The sequence below is a fragment of the Schistocerca piceifrons genome, chromosome 6, assembly GCF_021461385.2.
Source record: "Schistocerca piceifrons isolate TAMUIC-IGC-003096 chromosome 6, iqSchPice1.1, whole genome shotgun sequence".
Taxonomy (NCBI): domain Eukaryota; kingdom Metazoa; phylum Arthropoda; class Insecta; order Orthoptera; family Acrididae; genus Schistocerca; species Schistocerca piceifrons.
Window position 1 is genome coordinate 218,021,021 of NC_060143.1, and position 27,207 is coordinate 218,048,227.

The 27,207-nt window shown below is 44.0% G+C and overlaps 1 protein-coding gene across 1 annotated transcript in view; it reads right to left on the minus strand.

The window, feature by feature from the left end:
- The window catches only part of LOC124803245 (KH domain-containing, RNA-binding, signal transduction-associated protein 2-like), a 600,295-nt gene that overhangs the window by 241,254 nt on the left and 331,834 nt on the right, over nt 1-27,207 (minus strand). Inside the window, exon 2 of the mRNA XM_047264426.1 lies at nt 13,295-13,411. Coding sequence (XP_047120382.1) covers nt 13,295-13,411 — 117 coding nt within the window. The remainder of the gene's footprint in view (nt 1-13,294; nt 13,412-27,207) is intronic.

The following is a 27,207-nucleotide window of genomic DNA, read 5'->3' on the forward strand; positions in this document are numbered from 1 at the left end:
CAGATGGTACCCTGCCGTTGCTTGACGTCCATATCCACAATTAGGAAACGGGTGTCTCACTCACAATGTTCACCGGAAACCTATCCACGAGGGCCGATATCTGCACGCTAACGGCTATCACCATCCGTCGCTGAATAGTTCTGTTCTGAGGAGCTTGGTGTATCTATCAGAAGCTGTCTCAGATGCTGAAAACTTGCCGAGGGAACTGAGCCGTTTACGGGAGTTATTCAAGGAAAACGGCTACAGCAACCGCCAAACTTCGCAAGCCACCTTTCCGAAATCACATGAGGCCTCGAAGATGCGTTCGTTTTTGCCATTCTGTGGCTCAGCAACAGGAAGGATCACCCGGCTCCTAAACCGGGGTAAAATGGATTCGGTATTCAGGGTCCCAACGAAAATTTCGCGTGTGAAAGGCGATGTACGCCTCAGAAAGCCAAGAGTTTGTAAAATGCCGTGTGCGTGTCGAAAGTTTGTGTCAGACAGACTGTGTGAACCACTAAGAAGCGCTGTGTAGAAAACGAGACATGCTTTAGCCTTCTGTACCCTGAGAAATCAGCGGTAGCAGAGTATGCCGTGCCAGAGTAGACGAACGTTATATTGTATTCGACGAGACATCTGTTATTACACGGACCATTTGCTTGTGGAATGGCGTGATAAAAGAAGTGATCGAGATAAAAATTTCTGACAACACCTACAATATAGACGGTGCCTTGCACCTAAGCACTGCTTGGGACCCTGCTATCAGAACGGCAAAGAAGGAGTGGCGGGCGCGAAGCAAAAGCATTACGTTATATGGCGCAGGAGCGAACGCCACAGAAGGCAGCAGGGTACTATTAGGACGGTAGCAGCAACTAAAACAAAATTACCACTTTACCGAGGAGTACTCGGCTGAAAGCTCGTAGAGTTTAAACCACTTGATTGGGCTGGAAGCTAGAGAGAATTTTATGGGATATGACGTCGGTCCGCAGTAGAGCCTGCCATAGTGATATACAGTCCATTCATGCTAATTCGAGGCTCGATCAATCAGATTCCACGTTAAATCGAACTACTTGTCCAGTTCCTTGAAATTACTTCCATAAACTGAAGAAATTCTATGTGTTTTGTACACTCGACAATACGGTCCTAACTGTCTGCCTATAAATACTCTGTATTTCAAAGTTATCGGCTATATAACACTTGGAAATTCGAATTTCTTCGTCAGTTGTTTCGGTAACTGTTTCGTCATTCAGCTCCTTGTGACACTCTTTCGTGTACTTGCATCGCACGCTGTTCCCGCTACACTATCTCGAACTCCTACAATGAGGTAAGATGCAGCTGCAGCGGAAATTCTTGAAACAGACTGCTAAATAATAACAGGGCCTCCGTTGCAAATGTCATGAGGACGAAGTAGATATTCGAGAATTCGAAACCAGAACAGCTGTTAGCAAGAGTGACATAAAAGTAGATATCTTTGGTGTTGCGAAAGAACTCAAATCACTTAAGAAAGGCAAGTCTTCCAGTCCAGACGGTACACCAGTCAGGTTCCTTTCAGAGTATGCAGACACAATAGCGCCTTTTTTAGCAGTCACATATAACCGCTCACTTGACGAAAGGTCTTATCCTAAAGATTGGAAAGTAGCACAGGTCACACCAATATTCAAGAAAGGAAATAGGAATAACCCATTGAATTACAGACGCATATCACTGTTGACAAATTGCGGTAGGATCTTGGAGCATATACTGTACTCGAACATTATGAATCACCTTGTAGAAAATGACATAGTGATACATAAGCATCACGCATTCAGAAAATATCTTTCTTGTGCAACACAGCTAGCTCTTCATTCCCATGAAGTGATGAGTGCTGTTGATAAGGGATCTAAGATCGATTCCATATTCCTACAGTTCCAGAAGGCTTTTGATACCGTTCCTCACAAGCAACTATTAATCAAATTGGGTGCATATGGAGTATCGTCTCAGTTGTGTGACTGGATTCGTGATCTCCTCACAGAGAGGTCACAGATTGTAGTACTAGACGGTAAACCATCGAGTAGAACAGAAGTGATATCTGGCGTTCCGCAAGGTAGTGTCATAGGCCCTCTGTTGTTCCTGATTTACATAAATGATCTAAGTGATAATCTGAGCAGCCCCCTTAGATTGTCTGCAGATGACGCTGTAATTTACCATCTATTAAAATCATCAGACGATCAATTCCAATTACAATACGATCTATAGAGAATTTATGTATGGTGCGAAGAGTGGCAATTGGCACTAAACAAAGAAAAGTTCGAGGTCATCCACATGGGTACTAAAAGAAATCCGCTATACGATAAATCGCACAAACCTAAGGGCTGTCAATACGAATAAATACCTAGGAATTACTATTTAGAGCAGCTTTAATTGGAAAGACCACATAAATAATATCGTGGAGAAGGCGAAATGAAGACTGCGACAAACCCACTAAAGAGACAGCCTACATTACACTTGTCCATCCTCTGCTGGAATCCTTACCAGGTAGGATTGACGGAGGACATCGAAAAAGTGGAAAGAAGGGCAGCTTGTTTCGTGTTATCGCACAATATTGGTGAGAGTGTCACTGATATGATACGCGAGCTGGGGTGGCAGTCGCTGAAACAAAAGCGGTTTCCTTTGCGGCGAGATCTGTTTACGAAACTTCAATCACCAACATTCTCTTTCGAATACGAAAATATTTTTTTGACACCATCCGTAGGGAGAAATGTTCATCATAATAAAATAAGAGAAATGAGATCTCGAACGGAAAGATTTAGGTATTCCTTTTTCCCACATGCCATTCGAGAGTGGGATGGTAGACTAATAGTATGAAAATGGTTCAATGAACCCTCTGACAGGCACTTAAGTGTGAATTGTAGAGTAACCACGTAAAAGTAGATGTAGATGCAGTATGTGTTTTGTCATTAAAATGAAATAGTGTAATTTGTCGATCTACGAGATCAGTACCACTATAAAAATACTAACATATAAACGTAATATTTGCCCCACATGAATGTTTCCAACTCACTCAAGATTTATTGCTGCAACAGTGCATATTGGGAACATGAAGTGAATACATTTACAGCCGGCCGGTGTGGCCGTGCGGTTCTAGGCGCTTCAGTCTGGAACCGCGTGACCGCTACGGTCGCAGGTTCGAATCCTGCTTCGGGCATGGATGTGTGTGCTGTCCTTCGGTTAGTTAGGTTTAAGTAGTTCTAAGTTCTAGGGGACTGATGACCACAGATGTTAAGTCCCATAGTGCTCAGAGCCATTTGAACCATTTTTGATTACATTTACAGATCAACAGCACAAGCGGTTTTGAGGTACCAGGTATCGACGCATGCATACCCTTGTTAGTATGTGGTGTGGCCTGCACAGGTGGCAATGTAGGCTCTGATTCTGGCATCCAGTCGATCGTACAGATGGTGAACACTGTCCTGGGATACATTATGCAACGTCTACTCGTCATGTACACGTAGTTCTGTAAGAGATGTTGGATTACGATTGAAAAGTCACACGATTCTCTTCTCGTCCCGTCATATCCTACTTGTGCTGGGCTGAAGACAGGTCTGGATATCATGGTGGCCAGGGAAGTCGTTGCACGTCTTGCAGAGCAAGTAGAGTGTCAAGGGCAATGTGTGGGCGAGCAATGGTCAGCGTCTCCTTTAGAAACACCAGAAATGAACGAGAGTTGTAGCTTATCGCATCCCAGAACGTGAAGCCTGGGGCTGGGGCCAGAGTGTCTCGGACGAATGCAGTCTACGGGACAGCGTTCAGCAGACCTACGTCGCACGCGCATTCAACCATCACTTGCGTGCAGGCAGAAACTGATTTCATCGCTGAAGACCACGGCCCGCCATTTGACCTTCCATGTGATCCTCTAACGGCAACAGTCGAGCCGGGTACGTCGATACTGTGGCGTGAATGGAAGACATGCCAGAGGTGCGCGTGCCCGTAGTCGCACTGGTTACAACCGGTTCGCAGCAGTTCGTGTTGACAGATCTAAGCTCACAGGCTCTCTTACTTTTGATGTGGTAGCTGTACGTTCTGCCACTGCTTCTGTTCCACTACTGACCATTAAAATTGCTACACCAAGAAGAAATGCAGATGATAAACGGGTATTCATCGGACAAATATATTATACTAGAACTGACATGTGATTACATTTTCACGCCATTTGGGTGCATAGATCCTGAGAAATCAGTACCAAGAACAACCACCTCTGGCCGTAATAACGACCTTGATACGCCTGGGCATTGAGTCAAACAGAGCTTGGATGGCGTGTAGAGGCACAGCTGCCCATGCAGCTTCAACACGATACCACAGTTCATCGGGAGTAGTGACTGGTGTATTGTGACGAGCCAGATGCTCGGCCACCATTGACCAATTGGTGAGAGATATGGAGAATGTGCTGGCTAGGACAGCAGTGGAACATTTTCTGTATCCAGAAAGGCCCGTACAGGACCTGCAACACGCGGTCGTGAATTATCCTGCTGAAATGTAGGGTTTCTCAGGGATCGAATGAAGGGTAGAGCCACGGGTCGTAACACATCTGAAATGTAACGTCCACTGTTCAAAGTGCCGTCAATGTGCCAACAAGAGGTGACTGAGACGTGTAACCAATGGCACCCCATAACATCACACCGAGTGATACGCCAGTGTGGCGAAGACGAATACACGCTTCCAATGTGCGTTCACCGCGTTGTCGCCAAACAAGTATGTGACCATCATGATGCTGTAAACAGAACCTGGATTCATCTGAAGAAATGACGTTTTGCCATTCGTGCACCCAGGTTCGTGGTACACCATCGCAGGCGCTCCCGTCGGTGATGCAGCGTCAAGGGTAACCGCTGCCATGGTCTCCGAGCTGATAGTCCACGCTACTGCAAACGTCGTCGAACTGTTCATGCAGATGGTTGTTGCCTTGCAAACGTCCCCATCTGTTGACTCAGGGATCGAGGCGTGGCAGCACAATCCGTTGCAGCCATGGGGATAAGATGCATGTAATCTCGACTGCTAGTGATACGAGGCGGTTGGGATCCAGCATGGCGTTCCGTATTACCATCGTGAACCCACCGATTCCATATTCTGCTAACAGTCATTGGATCTCGACCAACGCGAGCAGCGATGTCGCGATACGATAAACCGCAATCGCGATAGGCTACAATCCGACCTTCATCAAAGTCGGAAACGTGATGGTACGCATTTCTCCTCCTTACACGAGGCATCACAACAACGTTTCACGAGGCTACGCCGGTCAACTGCTGTTTGTGTATGGAAACGTTCCTCATGTCAGCATGTTGTAGGTGTCGCCACCGGCACCAACCTTGTGTGAATGCTCTGAAAAGCTAATCATTTGCATATCACAGCATCTTCATCCTGTCGGTTAAATTTCGCGTCTATAGCACGTCATCTTCGTGGTGTAGCAATTTTAATGGCCAGTAGTGTATAATACGACCATCCTTACGGGCGTCTGTGCTATGTGGAAATCCAAAACCTCGTCTACTGGAGTGAGAATGTTCACGTGACGACAGATACCAGTGTCGTTGCACCACTGACGCAGCACGTCCTACTTGTTTGGCAGTTCTCCGAAACGACCATCCCGACATTCGGAAGGCCCCAATTTGACCCATTTCAAACTCGCTCAGTTGGCTGTACGAAGCACGAACATATCTCCGTGGCATGGTTGCCTGCTTGCTTTACACGTTTGCACCTCTCGGAACTTTCTGCCTGTGAGCATTTCTTACTAAGGGATAGACACAGGCGGCTCTTTGTTACCTACGCCATAACTATCTGTTGGCATACGACATTGAAACCATTATGAGGATATCTACTTACCCGACGATGGTACATGACAGGGCTGGACAAATACCGTTTCGCGAGCGCGGGCGCTCGCAGGTGCCCCCAGGGTCTGCCCAAGGCTCTCCCCTACTCTTGGCCGGCCGGAGTGACCGGGCGTTTCTAGGCGCAACGGTTTGGAACCGCGCGACCGCTACGGTCGCAGGTTCGAGTCCTGCCTCGAGCATGGATGTGTGTGATGTTCTTAGGTTAGTTAGGTTTAAGTAGTTCTAAGTTCTAGGGGACTGATAACCTCAGAAGTTGAGTCCCATAGTGCTCTGAGCCACTGGAACCATCTCCCCTACTCTGCCAGCCAGCAGTACCCCCACCATCTACTCGCCTAGCCACGCACCTCACTGCATCGCGCGGAGCCACTCGGTCCGCTTAATTCCCGTCGTTTCTATTGTCTGTGTAGACATCACGTTCGGTGTTTGTGATAAAACAGAACTAGTGGGAGGAAAATGGCTCAGGAGGAGTTAAAATCGTTGAAACGAAAGTTTTTTGAACCCAGACTCCTTAATGCACAGTAGGAAGAAGAGTACCTTTTTGTTAGGACGCAAAGCGGACCTCAGTGTTTGGTTTCCAATGCATCATTGTCTTCACGCAAGAAGTATAATGTGAAGCGACATTATCAACTGCTTCACGAGAATAGAGCCGGTTTGAACAATAAAGAAAGAAAACCAAAACTTACCGAACTGAAATAGAAAAAGGAGAAAGACTTGCTTATATATGTAGATAATTCTGACATTGATTAACATTATTACTTTTATTAATAATATGTTATGCGCATTTTCCGTCACTTTTACGTTCTCCTGTACGTATTTACAGGACGGAAACCTCATTCATCCACAACGATGCAGCGATGACAGTAAGCTCTGATGTAGCTCTTAAAACAGCTAAAGCAGCACCGCACATCGGCGATGGAGAATTCGTGAAAGACTTTTTTGTTGCTGCAGAAACAATTTTGTGTCCAGCAAGTCTTCCTGCTTTTGAAACCGTTCCTCTTTAACGGAGAACGGTTTGCAGGTGCATTGAAGAAATGGCGCACGATGTGGAATCTCAATTGAGAAACCGGATCAAAGATTTCGTTTTCTTTTCATTAGCATTGGATGAAAGCACTGATTATGTGATGTTGCTCAACTTACGGTCTTTTTGCGAGGAGTTGATGCTCAGTATAATGTGATTGAGGAACTCCTCAATTTAGTGCCAATGTATTACACAACGGTCGACGATATATTTCCATGCGTGGAACATATATTAGAGAAATACTAGCTATGTCAGGTAAGACTTTCATCGATTGCAGAAGATGGGGCTCCTGCAGTGATTGAATATAAATCTGGTGTCGTTGCTTTGATACGAAAAAAGTTGAAAACCGTCGGTGTCCAGCAGGAGCTACCAGCAATACATTGCGATTTTTACCGTGTTAATTTGCTAGCAAAATGTGCCAAATTAGTTGGCGTCATGGACGTGGTTATAAAAACAGTTAACATTCCCAGATCGCACGGTTTGGGACACTGACAATTCAAATCATTCCTGGCACATCTCGAGCGTGAATACGGCGATGTTCCATATTTTTATGAAGTACGGTGGTTGAGTCGAACTGTTGTTTTAGAACGATTTTTTAATTTACGGAAAGATATACCGTTATTCATGGATGCAAAGGAAAGCCGGTGAAAGAATTGGACGGCCCACAGTGGATTTTAGACCTTGCGTTTTTAAGTGACGTAACCAAGCATCTGAATAGCTTGAATGTAGCTTTACAAGGTAGAAATAAGGCAATTACCGAAGTGTTTGACGCTATTTTGGCATTCAAGAGAAAACTGATTTTTTGGGCAAAGCAAGTGTCAGAAATGTCATGTGTACACTTCCCGAGCGTTGCACTAGTTTACAATGAGAGAGGTTCAAAGAACATTTTAGTGGGTTTGTAACGGTGCCACAGTCTCCCGAAGGCATTTTTGATAGTATGTTTGAGGATTTAAATTGACTGGAATGCGATGTCGACCTTTTTGCGACTCCTTTTGCAGTTAACGTAGAAAATGTGCCTTCTGAAATTCAGTTGGAACACACTGACATTTAATGCAATCGTGTGCTGAAGGAGAAGTTTCGCACTACAGAAATCTTGGAAAGATTGTACAAATATTTCCCACGTGAACAGTGACCATTGTTATTTAAAATAGATGCTCGTGTTTACAATGTTTTTGGAACAACATACATGTGCGAAAACGTTTTCTCTATAATGAAACTGACAAAATCGAAGTGCGCCTAATGACCAGTAATTTCAAACCAAATATCGAGATGCTCGTTCAAAATTATTGTTAAAATATCCAGGATGATGTAAATTAATGCCTATGTCCTATTATTACGTAGTACCCCTCGTCTGAACTACACAATACAATTGTGTTTCGTTTCTGAATCCTATGCGTCTGTATCCTATTTGTGGCTATGAAAGTAGAACGTGTTGCAATGGTTCGACACTGTGTTTCATCCGTACATGTCCAACTGTTGCATGGCACAGGAGACACAAACATCAGGCAAGCACGTTTTACACTTCCGTCCCACACACGCATGTTGCGCCACATATGATTAGCTTCCTGATAACCGTATATCTGTGCCGAGTTCACGAATGCCACATACGCGCGAAACGCCCTCAGACGTATGTGTGTTCCACCTGCACTAAGTACGTTAGCTTTTCCATACTCAGCTTAGTGCGCGAAGCGCTCTCACAGCGCCACGGTTGCCCCCGTGCAGTGTGCATACCCAAGCGGCCAGCCTCATCGCACAGCTCTGCTACCCGCACTACGTGCCCTCACAGCTGCTCGGCGTTGCCCTCGCGGCGCACGGTGTCCGCGGGCAACCATACGGGCAGCTCTAGTGCCCACCCCTGGTACATGACGTCAACGGATCAAAATCAACCTCATCTTTGCAGGCAGTGCATATATCCAGTGTCTGAATATGTTTATGCATGCATGCGTACTAATTATTCAGTAATATTGGTACTTTACATATTATGAAATTATATCTACCCCTTGGATGCATAGGCTGCTTGGCTCACAAAAAAGCTTGAGAGGGGTATAAGATCCGTTCTTCTGAATAAATATAAGGTGCATGACGAGGGTACTAGTACAGCTTTATTGAATTTCATATTAAGATCTACAACTAAATCTATACTCCGCAAGCCACATTACGGTGAGTGGCGTGGAATACTTTGTGGATTATTGTCATATATCCCCATTCCATGTTCCAATCGTGAATAGTTCGCAGAAATAATGATTGGTGATAAGCTATCGTGTGAACTCCAATTTCTCTAATTTTACCCTCATGGCCTTTTCGCGACATGTATGCGGAGGGCCGCGGGGGATTAGCCGAGCGGTCTAAGGCGCTGCAGTCATGGACTGTGCGGCTGGTCACGGCGGAGGTTCGAGTCTTCCCTCGGGCATTAGTGTGTGTGTTTGTCCTTAGGATAGTTTAGGTTAAGGAGTGTGTGCGCTTAGGGACTGATGATTCAAATGGCTCTGAGCACTATGGGACTTAACTGCTGAGGTCATTAGTCCCCTAGAACTTAGAACTAGTTAAACCTAACTAACCTAAGGACATCACAAACATCCATGCCCGAGGCAGGATTCGAACCTGCGACGGTAGCGGTCTTGCGGTTCCAGACTGCAGCGCCTTTAACCGCACGGCCACTTCGGCCGGCTAGGGACTGATGACCTTAGCAGTTGAGTCCCATAAGATTTCACACACATTTGAACATTTTTTTGTATGCAGAGGAAGTGATATACAAGGTGTGCCTTAAATCATCTGCCACTAGCAACCCTTACATTTTTTGCCTCGTTTAGCGGTACTTAATTTGAACCTGTCTAGTGCCAGTAACCATAGGTCAGTTATGTTGTTTGTTGCCATTTGAGAAAGAATGAATAAGAACTTAACCACAGGACAGCGTGCATTTTTTTGTAAACATTGTGGGAATATTACAGTATAATTACAGTGAGCTTGTGATTTGTTTGTAGAACGTTTCCCAAAAGTCGAGCCTATATCTCGACAACGCATTCGCTATTTAAATCTGATATTGACAGAGACTAGGTCGGTAGTGGAGCTCCTGTCTTTCAGGTAGGCCCAAGTCTGTTACTAAAGGAGAGAGTGTTAATCTTGTTGTTCACTGTTTTGTCCAGTCACCTTCTAAGTCTCAAGGAATTGCTTCAAAAACTCAAATTTGCTCCAGGAAGTGCTGTTAGAAGTGAAAATAGTCCACTTTTTGAACACCTGCAACCAGTCGAGGAAAAGACGATATGGTAACAGGATGAAGCACACCTGGGTTATGGAAGTATTGAGAGAGACTTTCTAAATGAAATCTTTGATGAATAATTGGCGGACAGGGTACTATTGAATGGCCTCCATGATTCCCAGATATCACAAACTGTTGGGATACCACTCAAGTATCGTCAAGTACTGTAGACCAGATAATATGCATTCATGTTTGACAAATTAAGTTTAGTTTTTCCTAGGAATACGCTATAAGTGTTTTTAGCCTCTGAAAATGGCAAAAGGCCGACACGCATAAACCAGTATACAACTAATAAATACAGTGGTCAAGACATTCATCAGTTGGATTTGCAGGTCCTTGTGTTTACCATGTTTGCAGTTAAAATTGTAGGATGTAGGGTCCGCCAGTTACGCAAAACACAGTTTTTCCAAGTTCCCAAACATGTTTCAGGACCACTGTGCCTTCATCTGTGGGTTTCAGTTTATATTCAATCTGTAATGTGAAAGTTTTTAGTAAATGATTACAAAATTATGTGGATATTTAGTTCCAACAATAATTTGTTTCCTTATGTTAATACCGTTACACTTGGCGTTCATTATTTTAAGGACCACTTGTGCATTATTTATTACGGGTAGCTTGCCATCTGCAACGAAACGATGTTGATGAGAAATTTTGTTGGGAGTTAACCTATCATCTAAACGTAATTTAGTTTGTCGCGATATTTTGCCCCTATATTCGTTTTTGCGAACGTTTTCGTGTTTCAAGCTCTTCTGTTCTCAGCATCATGGTGAGGTGTTGTGATGCGCACGTAAATATAACACATATTTTCACAAATAAGGTCGTGAAAGCACTTTGTTCTTCGCCAAAACACAATGTAATTGTGGTGTTGTGCGTTCCAGTGCAGTCACTGTTCATTTGTTCACCAGTGAGTTCGACGCCAAATTTGCATTTTGTTTACATTTTATCTTTGTGTGTGTGTGTGTGTAGACTTTACCTGTTTGTGTTGTCTTTTTTGTAAAGTTCCTTTAATGCGTTTAAAAGTGTGTCCTTGCAGAGTGCAGTGTATTCCTTTATGACCTGTTTTCCTTCTGCTATTACCTTCTTTATGAGCAAGTTCACCTCAATGGTGAGTTTGCTGTGTAGGCAGTGGCTGGGTTTTAATATTCTTAAGTCTGTTTTATTGTAGTTTGGTGGTGACTGTGGGCTATAAGGTGGTCAGCAAATGTGCAATTGGATCTGTTTCTCTTTAAAGCTCTGAGATGTTCTGAATATATGGTTTGGAAGTTTCTGCATGTTTGTCCTATACACACTGACTAGCAAGTGTTGCATGTAAGTTCCTATATCCCGATCTTTTAAATTTATCTGTGGGTGCTTCTTGTGTTCCGATCTTTTTCTGTGTTGTGTTTTCTTTCCTGTATCCTATCTGGAGTCCCTGTTTCCTTAATATGTTGCCTATTCTGTGAACAATATTTTTATTGTAAGTAAGTATGTGCCATTTCGGTTTGTGTGTGTTGTTGCTCTGTTGTGTCTTGTGTGTGGTCACTGTTTGTGTTTTGTGTTGTTCTATGTTGGGTGGGTATTTGTGTCTCTTTGGTATGTTGATTTTTATACTGTTTACGTATTTTTTTATTTAACTTGTATACCATATGGGGACCATAATCATTTTCTACTGATACTTGTTTAATTGTGTTAAGCTCTTGTGTGTAGTTCTGTTTGTTCGTGGGTGTTCTGTTTAATCTATGGAGCAGGAATATGAAGTTTGCTTGCTTATGTGTTAATGGGTGGTTCGATAGGTTGTGAATGGTGGTGCTTGTGGTTGTCGGTTTCCTGCATATTGTGAAGTTGTTCGTGTTGTTTGTTTTAGGTATGGTGAGACATAGAAAATGTAGTGTGTTCTTATTTTCTGTTTCTAATGTGAAATTCATTTTTGGATGTAAGTTGTTTATTTATTAGTGTAGCTGTTCTACGTGTGTATGTGGTTCATCAATGTGGCATATTATGTCATCGACATAACTGTACCAGTATATAACTTTGTAGTTTTTTGGATTTATTATGCGTCTGAATATAATATTCTGCAGGTTGTTCATAAATATGTTAGCAAGGGAGCCACTAATTGGTGAAGTGAAAAATGCTTTTATGTCCTTATTTGTGCAAATACGTGTTATATTTATGTGTGCATCACAACACCTCACCATTATGCTGAGAGTAAAAGGGCTTGCCACACAAAAACGTAAGTAAAAACGAATATAGGCGCGAAATATCGGGGCAAACTATATTACGTTTAGATGATAGGTTAACTCCCAACACAATTTCTCATCGACATCGTTTGGTGGCAGATGGCAAGCTACCTGTAATAAATAATACACAAGTGGTCCTGAAAAATAAAACACACCAAGTGTAAAGGTATTAATAAAAAGAAACAAATTATTGTTTGAACTAAATATCCACATAATGTTGTAATCATTTATTAAAGATGTTCAAATTACAGGTTAAATAAAGAGGGAAATCCACTGATGATGGCACAGTGGTGCTGAAACATATTTGGGAATTTGGAAAAACCGTGTTTTGCATAACTGGCAGACCCTACGTCCTATAATTACAGTGGGCAACACTAGCATCAGATTAGTAGATACAGTGGTCAAGACTAATATCAGTTCTGGAGCGAATCATTTGCGTGTCTTTCATTTCTTATCTGATACATGAAATGCAGAATAGACCTACTTTTTCGAGCAGATTACGTTAAATGGACTAGAACGGCTGCCCTAAGTGTCTTACCCTGGTGAGTACATAATCCATTCAGTTAGGGGCAGACGAATTGTACAACGAAGAAAGATTTAAACATTTAAAATCTTCCTACACAGCGATGTCACTGCAGGTAGTCGAGATCTGAAGTCATAGTATGTGTGGTCTACTATCCAGTAATTACGAAATAGCCTATTATTACAAATGTTACTCTGAAAGATTTTGATAATATTCCAACACACTTTTCTAATGTCGGTAGGTGGTAAAATAATTCACAATAGCTAACAATGTACGTATGGAACAAGCACTTTAGTGCTACTCAAGGGATATAACTCAAAATACATATACAGAAATAACACTTCCCAAAGTTAGTCTGAAATAATCTCTACATTTAGACCGACATAGTTCACTGAGTCGCGGAACAGCAATCCGCAAGAATATGTTGGGTAGAGTATGCCTTACCTTATGTTTATCCCGCATTGAGCCGCGTCCTAAGATGGCCATTTTCGTCATCGTGTCCTCCTGCAGCCTTTTCAACGAGTTGCCCTTAGGACCCAGTAGCTTCCCTACGAAGTTGAACTGCAAAAGACAACACAAGGATCGTAAATTAAATGAACGAACTCATAATTAGTTGTAAAAATAATTAATAATTTTGTAATAGCAATGGAGATTACGGAGCAAATCGCTGAAGAAAATGAATAACTTTTACAGTACTAACTTGTGTAACTTACATTAATAATATTTGATACCATAAACATCTAAATTACGTTACTGACGATAACCATCTATCGTCAACAGCCACGTTCACAAAAAATAACATTCATGGTTAATTTAAAGACGTTACGTGCATGGATTAGAGCTAACCGCAGCAAAATATTCAGATTAAAATGTTAGAACACATAACTAAAAAATCTAGATAAGTGTGAGTAGAATTCGTAACCTAGGGTTCCGTACAAACTTAACTACATATACAGACAGTTAACCCATCCCAGAAATCAAGAATATTTTGTCTGTTACCAATGTCGATACTCTTGCCCATTCCTGAGAAAAAGGGGTCTTAACAGAATGATAGCTAGACAGTCGGATAACAAATGACAAACATCTTTTTCGTGTGATATTATCACAAATTCACAATTTTTGGATTTTTTTCTTTACCTGTGCTATGAAGCCTAAACTAGACAACATTTCGTAACTCTAAGTCAACGGGAAATACCGTATAGATGAGTGAGTTTGCGTGTATCAAAATTTGTGACATATATGGCAGTATCGTTTGATTGCATTGACTTAGATGCTTACATTTATTGCACCAGCAAGGGACTAGATACTTGACCTGTTTCAACATACGGACGGACAAACACACAGATAACAAATGAACAAAAAACATTTTGTGTGTTGTAATAACAAATTAACTATTTTTGGATGTAGTGTGAAACCTTGCTGTTTGCCAAATTTCACGATCCTTGGTCGACAGGACGTACCTTAAAGGTTTTGATAAGTGAGTTTGCGAGTATCAAAGTACGTGACATAAATGGCCGTATCTTTTTATCGCATTGACTTAGAAGCTTCAATGTTTTACGTCGTCAAGTGAACGTAGACATTTATATGTGACATACATTTCAACTTGATATGTCTATCCATTCCTGAGGAAAGGTGTTTTTAACAGTCGGACATAGAGGAAGAGAACGATGTGATCCTACAATGAAACACCAAAGAAACTGACACAGGCATGCGTCTTCAAAATATAGAGATATGTAAGCAGGCAGAATAGGTGCTGCGGTCGTCAACGCCTATATAAGACAACAAGTGTCCCGCGCAGTTGTTGGATTGGTTGCTGCTGCAATAGTGGCAGGTTATCAAGATTTAAATGAGTTTGAACGTGGCGTTATAGTCGGCGCACGAGTGATGGGACACAGCTTCTCCGAAGTAGCAATGAAGTGGGGATTTTCCCGTTCGACCATTCCCCGTGTGTATCGTGAATGTCAGAAATCCGGTAAAACATCAAATCTACGACATCGCTGCGGCCGGAAAGAGATCCTGCAAGAATTGGACCAACGACGAGTGAAGAGAATCGTTCAACGTGACAAAAGTGCAGCCCTTCCGCAAACTGATGCAGATTTCAATGCTGGATCGTCAACAAGTGTCAGCGTGCGAATCATTCAACGAAACATCGTCGAGATGGGCTTTCGGAGCCGAAGGGCCACTCGTGTACCCCTGCTGACTGCACGACACAATGCTTTATGTCTCGCCTGGGCCATTCAACACCGAAATGGGACTGTTGATGGCTAGGAACATGCTGCCTGATCGTACGAGTCTCATTTCAAGTTGTATCGACCGATGGACTTGTGCGGTTTTGGAGAAAACCTCATGAATTCGTGGACCCTGCATGTCAGCAAGGGACTGTTCAAGCTGGTGGAGGCTCTGTAATGGTGTGGGGCGTGTGTAGTAGGAGTGATATGGGACCCCTGACACGTGTAGACATGACTCTGACAGGTGACAGGTGACACGTACGTAAACATCCTGTCTGATCACGTCTGTTGTGCACTCCGACGGACTTGGTCGTTTCCAGCAGGACAATGCGACATCCCACACGTCTAGAGAGTGGCTGCAGGAACACTCTTCTGTGTTTAAAGACTTCCGCTGTCCGCCAAATTTCCCAGACATGAACATTATTGCGCATCTCTGAGATGCCTTGCAACGTGCTGCTCAGAAGAGATCTCCACTCCCTCTTATTCTTACGGGTTTATGGATAGCCGTGCACAGTACATGGTGTCAGTTCCCTACAGCACTACGTCAGACATTAGTAGAGTCGAAGCCACGTCGTTTTGCGGCACTTCCGCGTGCTTGCGGAGGCCCTACACGATATTAGGCCGGTGTATCAATTTCTTTGGCTCCTCAGTGTATAAGGGTTAGGTTTTTACCTACTGAGTACGGAATCGTAAAAACCACGAAGAGCAATATGTTTAGTGCGATATAAACTCTCTGTGGCATAATACGAGGTGCATTCAAGTTCTAAGGCCTCCGATTTTTTTTCTAATTAACTACTCACCCGAGATGGAACTGGCGTTACTTCTCGACGTAATCTCCCTGCAGACGTACATATTTTTCACAACACTGACGCCATGATTCCATGGCAGCGGCGAAGGCTTCTTTAGGAGTCTGTTTTGACCACTGGAAAATCGCTGAGGCAATAGCAGCACGGCTGGTGAATGTGCGGCCACGGAGAGTGTCTTTCATTGTTGGAAAAAGCTAATAGTCACTAGGCGCCAGGTCAGGTGAGTAGGGAGCATGAGGAATCGCTTCAAAGTTGTTATCACGAAGAAACTGTTGCATAACGTTAGCTCGATGTGCGGGTGCATTGTCTTGGTGAAACAGCACACACGCAGCCCTTCCCGGACGTTTTTGTTGCAGTACAGGAAGGAATTTGTTCTTCAAAACATTTTCGTAGGATGCACCTGTTACCATAGTGCCCTTTGGAACGCAATGGGTAAGGATTACGCCCTCGATGTCCCAGAACATGGACACCGTCATTTTTTCAGCACTGGTGGTTACCCGAATTTTTTTTTTTTTTTTTTTTTTTTGTGGTGGTGAATCTGTGTGCTTCCATTGAGCTGACTGGCGCTTTGTTTCTGGATTTAAAAATGGCATCCACGTCTCATCCATTGTCACAACCGACGAAAAGAAAGTCCCATTCATGCTGTCGTTGCGTGTCAACATTGCTTGGCAACATGCCACACGGGCAGCCATGTGGTCGTCCGTCAGCATTCATGGCACCCACCTGGATGACACTTTTCGCATTTTCAGGTTGTCATGGCGGATTGTGTGCACAGAACCCACAGAAATGCCAACTCTGGGGGCGATCTGTTCAACAGTCATTCGGCGATCCCCCAAAACAATTCTCTCCACTTTCTCGATCATGTCGTCAGACTGGCTTGTGCGAGCCCAAGGTTGTTTCGGTTTGTTGTCACACGATGTTCTGCCTTCATTAAACTGTCGCACCCACGAACGCACTTTCGACACATCCATAACTCCATCACCACATGTCTCCTTCAACTGGCGATGAATTTCAATTGGTTTCACACCACGCAAATGCAGAAAACGAATGATTGCACGCTATTCAAGTAAGGAAAACGTCGCCATTTTAAGTATTTAAAACAGTTCTCATTCTCGCCGCTGGCGGTAAAATTCCATCTGCCGTACAGTGCTGCCATCTCTGGGACGTATTGACAATGAACGCGGTCTCATTTTAAAACAATGCGCATGTTTCTATCTCTTTCCAGTCCGGAGAAAAAAAATCGGAGGCCTTAGAACTTGAATGCACCTCGTAGTACTTTAAAAAGTGAATACATTGTATGATATTTTTAGCGGGATGTGAGTTCATCCACCTAACGGAAAGGACGTTCTTCCTCCGCGTACATTGGACCGTTCCCCAGCTGATATGTGAAAGTTGTGTCGTATAGGTATTAGTGTGGTGTAGTGTTATACCCATGTTGTAGGATGATGATGATGATGATGATGATGATGAGAGAAGGGAGAGGAAGAAAGGAAGAAGCCCGGTGCCGGCTCATACCTTGCCATTCTCGAGTAGCACCAGAGGAGCCAAGGAAATTGACGTACCCATGCGACGTACGGATCACCGTCAAGTGTTGTATGCCCTTACTTTACGAGACATTGAGGACGGGTTTGGAATTTAATCCAGGGCATTGGCGCAAACACTGGAAATCACAAACTTCACGCCACCACCTCTCCTCCCCCTATTTCCGGCCAAATACTGACAGTGAAAATTTTTTATCCAACACCAGGAAGCGTATCGGCTTAGATTACCGCACAGGCCAGCGTTCGCGATTTTTTTCCGTCTACTTTCATTCTATTTCTTTCTTTGTCGTTATGTTAGCATTTGTTCTTATAGGGCGTCTCATGACAGAAATATGTAACTTCAGTCAAGACCTACTTTTAATGTTTGACGACGGTTTTAGTGAGTTAACAGAAATCTTAAACTTCGTCTACAACATGGTCTCAGTGTTCATATTAAGTTTATTGTTTATATGCAAAATTGTTAAGGCTCCATTGGCCACTTGTTGACAGATTGCCTACTTGCGAGCAAGACGAATATGTGAGACGCAGCACCTCAGACACGAGATGTAACACCTGGAAAGTGTTCTGAGAAGCAATGGGTACTCCATCATTTACATAAGAGATGTCAAAGAATCCAACACTCGGCGAAGCGACACATCGCACAAAGAAACATCATGTACGGCCTTTCTGCCATACATTCTCAGAGCGTCCGACAGATTACGCCGTATACTGTGCAAACAAAGCGCAGATACTATTAATAAACCAACAAAGACGATCAAAGACTGTCTCACATATGCAAAGGAGAGTCTCTAATGACCTCGATGTCGACGGACGTTAAACACAATTTTCGTTGCAGTGCCGGGAATGTACTGCATACCACACACACGTGGAAAAGTCTGTGTGAGTGACTGGACGATCAGTCAACACCAGAATTGCCGAACATAAGCAGAATTGCAAGTTACGGTAGGTGGAAAAATCGGCCGTGGCGGAGCACACGCTGTGTGAGACCGAGCACATAGTAGACTAAAATATGCCGACACGGATGCTCTTGCTGTTGAGAAGAGCTATCACAGCCGCTTGTCCAGGGCAATTATAAAAATACACGAACAGGACAATAACTTCAACAAGGAAAGGGAAGCCTCAAGGTAAGCAGATTCTGTATTCCCGTGCTGTAACGAACGATTGTTGCAGGTAGCAAGTGGAGAACCGTAGTGGTAATGACCACGGGAAAGCCCTTAGATGCTGGTGTGCAAGGTACGTATAATCTGTGGCCGCGAGCTCTACTCCAGTCCACCACAAGCAATAGACGCTGAAGCTCCCTGGTAGATTTAAAATGTGTGCCGGACCTAGACTCGAACTCGGGACCTCTGCCTTTCGCGGGCAAGTGCTCTATCATCTGAGATACCCAAGCACGACCCACGATCCGTCCTCACAGCTTTACTTCTGCTAGTACGTCGTCTCTTACTTCCAGATTTCACATACGCTCTCCTGTGTTGGTCCGGTACACAATTTTAATCTGCCAGGAAGTCTCATATCAGCGCATACCGCTGCAGAGTGTAAATCTCATTCTGAATAGAGGGTGAAACTTTGACGATTCCAGCCGCTCGTGCCGGCGAAACGTCAGAAAAATTATGAAACAAACGTTGACCGAAGGCCCTGAGACAGAAGTCAACAGGCGATTTATTGCTTATTTAACTGGTGGTACTCCTCATTTCCTCATCAATAGCCTCTCTTTAATATAATCTCAACCAACAGCAAGTCCCGTAATTCATCCCCACTTTCACCGAGTATATCTTGTTATCATGCCGTTTCGTTGCAATCTCATTCATTTCTTTCATTTCCTTCTTGTCTCTTTGATCGGCATGTTGAACAGTAGGTCGGATGCGCGTCATTGTCTTAGTCCGGGTCCTTCTCACGAACTTACACTCTTATTGTTCCCTCCTGCTTCTTGTGTATATTGTACATTACCAGTCTTTTCATATGGATTACACACATTTCGCACCATTTTACGCTGCAGAACACTTTTTTCTAAGCTGACAAAGTGCTATGAAAGTTTCTTGATTATTTTTAAGACTTGCCTGTAAGTTTAAAATCAAAGATGTCTCTCTGGTACCTTTACCATTTCTAAGGCCAAAGTGATCTAACAGATCTTAAATTTTGTTTTCCATTCCTTTGAGTATTACTTTTCCTCCTACAATGACCGATGAACTGGTAGGCGTCCTGTTGTATCGCTATCGATAGTCACCTCCCTGGAAAGTGCAGAGCGCATGAGTAATTGTTGCTTCGTTACCGTGGGATGCTGGTTGTCGGTTGGTTGATTCGTAGGAGGGGACCAAACAGCGAGGTCGTCGGTCCCATCGGATTACTGAAGGACAGGGAAGGAAGTCGGCCTGACATTTCAAGGGAATCATCGCGGCATTTGCCGGAAACGGTTTAGGAAAATTACGGAAAACCTAAATCAGGATGGCCTTACGTGGGTTTGAACTGTCGTCCTATCGAATATGAGTTCAGTGTGCGAACCACTGCGCCACTTCGCCCGGCCCTTGGTATGTTGGGCGTCGTCCAATGCTGGTGCCGGAGTTGCAACACACATCTGAAGTTATTGTGATGTAATTAAAAATGTCTGTCAGGCAAGTTGTACAGTCATATTAGTTTTTACGGCTCAGTATGAATGTTTATCTGAAAGGTGACGATTTTCACTGTCGTGTGTCGTGTCGGGAGCTAAATAATGAGCCGCGTTGGAACGGTTACGGGATGATAAATGTTGACTGGATTGACTTAAATTACATGTTCCAAGTGAAAGGAACTTATATGGATTGTTTGAATATCATGAGCGGAAGTACTTTCGGATATCGCACACGGCCTTCTGAAACATCCCTGTAACGATTCGGTCTCGCGCATGCTTGTGAGATGGATGAAGATACTGTTCAATACTGACTGGAACTGTGGCTTTCGTATACTTATGAGGCATCTTTTGTACAGTTATGTTCGTATGTGTTCTGTGTTGCAAGCACTTGAATAATATTGCTTCAACAATACATTTAGTACGTCACAGCGGAGTACGAGGTTGTTATGCAAATACCGACCACGTCGATTGTGGAACAATGTTAATTGTGAACAGTGCAGCCCAACCCTATGTGTCTATGTTTAACAGAATATGATGAATTCCACCAGACTATGCTGGCGTTGTTTGTGTGAGTATCAACGCACCCTGTTAGATAATGATTATTACAGGAAACTTCGAAGCAGGTAGCGCTAGGAGAGAAGAGCAACATCCGCTGGAAAATCGGGTGCGTGTGTTTTATGCACGCTGGCACTAAATATCAAGTTCTCGTTCCCGTACTTAGGGAGCATTTGTGCAGAACATATACACCACAGTCGGCCGGGGTGGCCGAGCGGCTCTAGGCGCTATAGTCTGGAACCGCGCGACCGCTACTGTCACAGGTTCGAATCCTGCCTCGGGAATGGATGTGTGTCATGTCCTTAGGTTTAAGTTGTTCTAAGTTCTAAGGGACTGATGACCTCATAAGTTAAGTCCCATAGTGCTCAGAGTCATTTGAACCATATACACCACATTTTCCCCGGATGTGCTGAGTGTATTGTACGATAGTACTGACATTCATCTGCATTTGATATCTGCGGTGGGTAATGTGGATAATATACTTAATTATTTTATTGCTGCAGTGCCAATTATAGGCACCATGCGTTCCTTGTGTGTAGCTGTAAATAAGTATAGAAAAAAAGTTTTACTACCAAATATTAAAATGAGGTATAGTACACTAGAAAGATCTAAATGTGAGCGACAAAGTAACCTCAAACAACCTATCCAGCTGAAGGAATGAAAAGTCTCCAGTGAACCCCTGTCCGTGCTTCCAAAAGTGGCAGCTAGATGGCACCATCGGAGGCCTCCTTGCAGCGACCGCTCCGGGCAGCATCCTGATGGGTGGGTGCAGGCAGGGGCGCTATTAACCGTTTTACAGTCCGCTTAGGCGACGACCCAGTCGTAACAGAGGGCGTTATGCTGGAAATTGGAGCCGTCCCCGGGAGTAATGGCTGGAGGGCGTGCCTTGCGTTTATCCTGTCGGGGCGCCGAGCAGCGGAGGCAACCGACTTCCAGCCGGGAAAGGAAGATGACATTGGCTGACTAATTCCTTTGTGAAGACGATGTTGTATGGACAGTACGCAACTCATGTGTCTTCACAGTTACGGGTACTTGTAATTAGCTTCACATTTTTATACGAATGAATAGTTTGGCGGCCATATTCATTGAGAAAATTCTCTCGGGCTTCCAGCCGCGTCACGTGGTTTGATACTCGCGAGCTTTCGTCTCAGAGCTCCTCGTCCGTTGTCAAGTGGTGACTGTCGAATGGTTCCTGCTGCCCTTCTTATACAGCTGCGCTGCCTCCAGTGACGTCACTGTTGTTCGCCCCAGCGCCGTATACAGGGTGGACCATTGATAGTGACCGAGCCAAATATCTCACGAAATAAGAGTCAAACGAAAAAACTGCAAAGAGCGAAACTTGTCTAGCTTGAAGGGGAAAACCAGATGGCGATATGGTTGGCCCGCTAGATGGCGCTGCCATAGGTCAAACGGATATCAACTGCGTTTTTTTAAAGTGGGAAACCCCGCTTTTTATTACTTATTCCTATAGTACGTAAAGAAATATGAATGTTATAGTTCGACCACTTTTTTCGCTTTGTGAGAGATGGCGGTGTAGTAGTAACAAACGTATGGCTCACAATTTTAGACGAACAGTTGGTAACAGGTAGGTTTTTAAAATTAAAATACAGAACGTAGGTACGTTTGAACACTTTATTTCGGTTGTTTCAATGTGATACATGTACTTTGTAAAATTATCATTTCTGAGAACGCATGCTATTACAGAGTGATTACCTGTAAATACCACACTATTGCCATAAATGCTCAAAATGATGTCCGTCAACCTCAGCGCATTTGGCAATACGTGTAACGACATTCCTCTAAACAGCGAGTAGTTCGCCTTCCGTAATGTTCGCACATGCATTGACAATGCGCTGACGCATGTTGTCAGGAAGGAATCATGGGACGTCAGATCCGGTGAACGTGCGGCCCATGGTATAGTGCTTCGACGACCAATCTACATCTCATGAAATATGTTATTCAATACCGCTTCAACCGCACGCGAGCTATGTGCCGGACATCCATCATGTTGGAAGTACATCGCCATTCTGTCATGCAGTGAAACATATTGTAGTAACATCGATAGAACATTACGTAGGAAATCAGCATACATTCCACCATTTAGAATGTCATCGATAAAATGGGGGCCAGTTATCCTTCTTCCCATAATGCCGCACCGTACATTAACCCGCCAAGGTCGCTGATGTTCCACTTGTCGCAGCCATCGTGGATTTTCCGTTGGCCAATAGTGCATATTATGCCGGTTTACGTTACCGATGTTGGTGAATGACGCTTCGTCGCTAAATAGAACGCGTGCAAAAAATCTGTCATCGTCCCGTAATTTCTCTTGTGCCCAGTGGCAGAATTGTACACGACGTTCAAAGTCGTCGCCATGCAATTCCTGGTGCATAGAAATATGGTACGGGTGCAATCGATGTTGATGTAGCATTCTCAACACCGACGTTTTTGAGAATCCCGATTCTCGAGCAATTTGTCTACTACTGATGTGCAGATTAGCCGCGACAGCAGCTAAACACCTACTTGGGCATCATCATTTGTTGCAGGTCGTGGCTGACGTTTCACATGTGGCTGAACACTTCCTGTTTCCCTAAATAACGTAACTATCCGGCGAACGGCCCGGAGACTTGGATGATTTCGTCCAGGATACCGAGCAGCACACATAGCTCTTAGGTTGTTCGCAGATGATGCTGTAATTTACCGTCTAGTAAGGTCATCCGAAGACCAGTACCAGTTGCAAAGCGATTTAGAAAAGATTGCTGTATGTTGTGGCAGGTGGTAGTTGACGCTAAATAACGATAAGTGTGAGGTGATCCACATGAGTTCCAAAATAAATCCGTTGGAATTCGATTACTCGATAAATAGTGCAATTCTCAAGGCTGTCAATTCAACTAAGTACCAGGGTGTAAAAATCACGAACAACTTCACTTGGAAAGACCACGTAGATAATATTGTGGGGAAGGCGAGCCAAAGGTTGCGTTTCATTGGCAGAACACTTAGAAGATGCAACAAGTCCACTAAAGAGACAGCTTACACTACACTCGGTCGTCCTGTGTTAGAATATTGCTGCGCGGTGTGGGATCCTTACCAGGTGGGATTGACGGAGGACATCGAAAGGGTGCAAAAAAGGGCAGCTCGTTATCTATTATCGCGTAATGGGAGAGAGAGTGTGGCAGATACGATACGCGAGTTGGGATGGAGGTCATTAAAGCAAAGACGTTTTTCGTCGCGGCGAGATCTATTTACGAAATTTCAGTCACCAACTTTCTCTTCCGAATGCGAAAATATTTTGTTGAGCCCAACCTACATAGGTAGGAATGATCATCAAAATAAAATAAGAGAAATCAGAGCTCGAACAGAAAGGTTTAGGTGTTCGTTTTCCCCGCGCGCTGTTCGGGAGTGGAATGGTAGGGAGACAGTGTGATTGTGGTTCGATGAACCCTCTGCCAAGCACTTAAATGTGAATTTCAGAGTTATCATGTAGATGTAGATGTAGATAGCACACGCCCGTTGGGTATTTTGATCACAATAGCCATACATCAATACGATATAAACCTTTTCCGCAAATGGTAAACGGTTTATTTTAACACGGGTAATGTGTCACTAAGCAAATACCGTCCGCACTGGCGGAATGTTACGCGATACCACGTACTTATACTTTTGTGACTATTACAGCGCCATCTATCACAAAGCGAAAAAAGTGGTCCTACTAAAAGATTCATATTTCTTTACGTACTACACGAATATGTAATAAAAAATGGGGGTTCCTATTTAAAAAAACGCAGTTGATATCCGTTTGACCTATGGCATCGCCATCTAGCGGGCCAACCATAGCGCCATCTGGTTTCCCCTTTCAAGCTAGACGAGTTTCGTTCTTTGTAGTTTTTTCTTTTGATACTTATTTCGTGAGATATTTGGCCCGGTCACTATCAATGGACCACCCTGTACTGTAATATTTTCGCTGCAGGCTTGCCGTGCCTGCTTCAATCTTCCGATGGCCGGGTCCCAAGTCACGTTTAGCTGCAGGCCACCGTCTATTGCGGATGTTGTCAGAAATGTTTATGTCGATCGATTCTTTTATGACGCTATTTCAGAAATGATTCGGCTATGTAATAATCGATCTCTCGACGAATGCAATACAGGGTCCGTTTGTAGAGCATATTCTGCTAGAGCTGATTTCTCGCGAAACCGTGGCCGAAAAGATCTCTCGTGTTCTACTCGGCGCTTTTCAACAGAACGCCCAGTCTGTCCAATCTAAAACTATCTACACCCACACGGTATTTTATATACTCCTGGCGTCATGAGGTTTACATCTTCTTTCAGAGGCATCGAATTTTTGCTGTAGCTCTGAAGACTGAAACTATTTCATGCCTCTATAGGAGCCGACTAATCTTTCCTGTTATCGGGATACGGAACGGCAAAGACGCAAGCTTCTTCGCGTATTCCTCGGAGGCCTTCTGCTTACGTTTCTGCGGCAACTTTTCTTGCGAAAAATGGCGGTTGTTGTAGCCGTTTTCATTGAATACTTATGGTAAGTGGCTCAGCGTCTGAAACGGCGTCCGCTAGGTGTACCAATGTCCTCAGAACAGAGCGTTTCTGCGAAGGGCGGTAGTAGCTGGTAGCACGCAGATATTGGTTCGTGTGGGTGGGTTTCCGGTAAACACTGTGAGCTGAGACATCCTACGACTTAGGAAGACGCCAAGAAACGGCAAAGCACCATCCACCTCTGCCTCCTTAGGATAATTTAGATTAAGTAGTGTGTAAGCTAAGCAACTGATAACCTTAGCAGTTAAGTCCCATAAGATTTCACTCACACTTGAACATTTTTTTTGAACTTGTTCTCACGGATATTGCTGATGTTGTTCAAGTTTTCTCCCAGGTTATCACGTCCATGAGACCTGACAAAGAGTATGTCGTCGACCAACTAGGCTTTGCAGAAGCTTTGTCCAGAACGACGTCTCAGAGTACTTCATGAACAGGTTGGCTGTAACAGGAGGTAATGGGCAACATCCTCAGTAAAGTCGGCGGCCTGCATAGCTTGCAATCCGGCCATCTTAAGGTTGAAGCGGGCGCGGCAAGCCCGCAACGAAAATAATACCATATACACTAAGTGATTAAAAGTATCCGGACACCCCGAAAAACATACGTTTTTCATATTAGTTGGATTTTGCTGCCACCTACTGCCCGGTACTCCATATAAGTGACCTCAGTACTCATTAGATATCGTGAGAGAGCACAGTGGGGCGCTCTGCGGAACTCACGGACTTCGAACGTGGTCAGGTGATTGGGTCTGATTTGTGTCAAACGTCTGTACGCGAAATTACCACACTCCTAAGCATCCCTAGGTCCACTGTTTGTGATGTGATAGTGAAACGGAAACGTGAAGGGAGTCGTACAGCACAAAAGTGTACAGGCCGACCTCGTCTGTTGACTGACAGAGACCGCCGACAGTTGAAAAGGGTCGTAATGTGTAATAGGCAGACATCTATGCAGACCATGCCACAGGAATTCCAAACTGCATCATGATCCACTGCATGTACTATGGTAGTTAGACTGTAAAAAAAAAAAAAAAAAAAAAAAAAACTTGGATTTCATGGTCGAGCGGCTGCTCATATGCTACAAATCACGCCCGTAAAGGCCAAACGACGCCTCGCTAGGTGTAAAAGCGTAAATATTGGACGAATGAACAGTGGAGAAACGTTGTGTGGAGTGACCAATCACGGTACAAAATATGGAGGTCCGATGGCAGGGTGTGGGTATGGCGAATGCCCGGCGAACGTCTTCTGCCAGCGTTTGCAGTGCAAACAGTAAAATTCGGAGACGGTGGTATTATGGTGTGGTCGTGTTTTTCACGGAGGAGGCTTGCATCCCTTATTTTTCTGCGTGGCGTTATCACAGCACAGGCCTACATTGCTATTTGAAGCACCTTCTTGCTTCCCACTGTTGAAGAGCAATTCGGGAATGGTGACCGCATCTGTGAACACGGTCTAGCACCTGTTCATATCGCACGGCCTGCGGCGAAGTGGTTACACGACAATAACATCCCTGTAATGAACTGGCCTGCAGAGAGTCCTGACATGAATCCTATAGAACATCTTTGGGATGTTTTGGAAAGCCGACTTCGTGCAGGCCTCACCGACCGACGTCGATAGCTCTCCGCAGTGCAGCACTCCGTAAAGAATGGGCTGCCATTCGTCAAGAAAGCTTCCAGCACCGGACTGAACATATGCCTGCGAGAGTGCAAGCTGTCACCAAGGCTAATGTTGGGCCAGAACCATACTGAATTCCTTCATTATCGGTGGAGAGCGCTCCGAACTTTTCAGCCAGGCGTCCGGATATTTTAGATTACGTAGTGTATGGTACTGGAGTGAGCAACAGTCATAACTTTACCATGGCCGAGGCCCACTCGGCAAGCTCGTGGATTAAATCACTTGAAGAGACTGGAAATCTGAGAGAATTTTTGCACAATTTTCTTTTAATTTTATGTCTGATATAAAACATGGAGGAAAAATGCTGCTTTTGAAATTTGGCTTCACTTCCAGTACAGCGTAAAGTCATTTCTCCTATATATTCTCCGTAGAACTGTCGTAATAATTACTTCTGCACCCATTTAAACAGATATTGA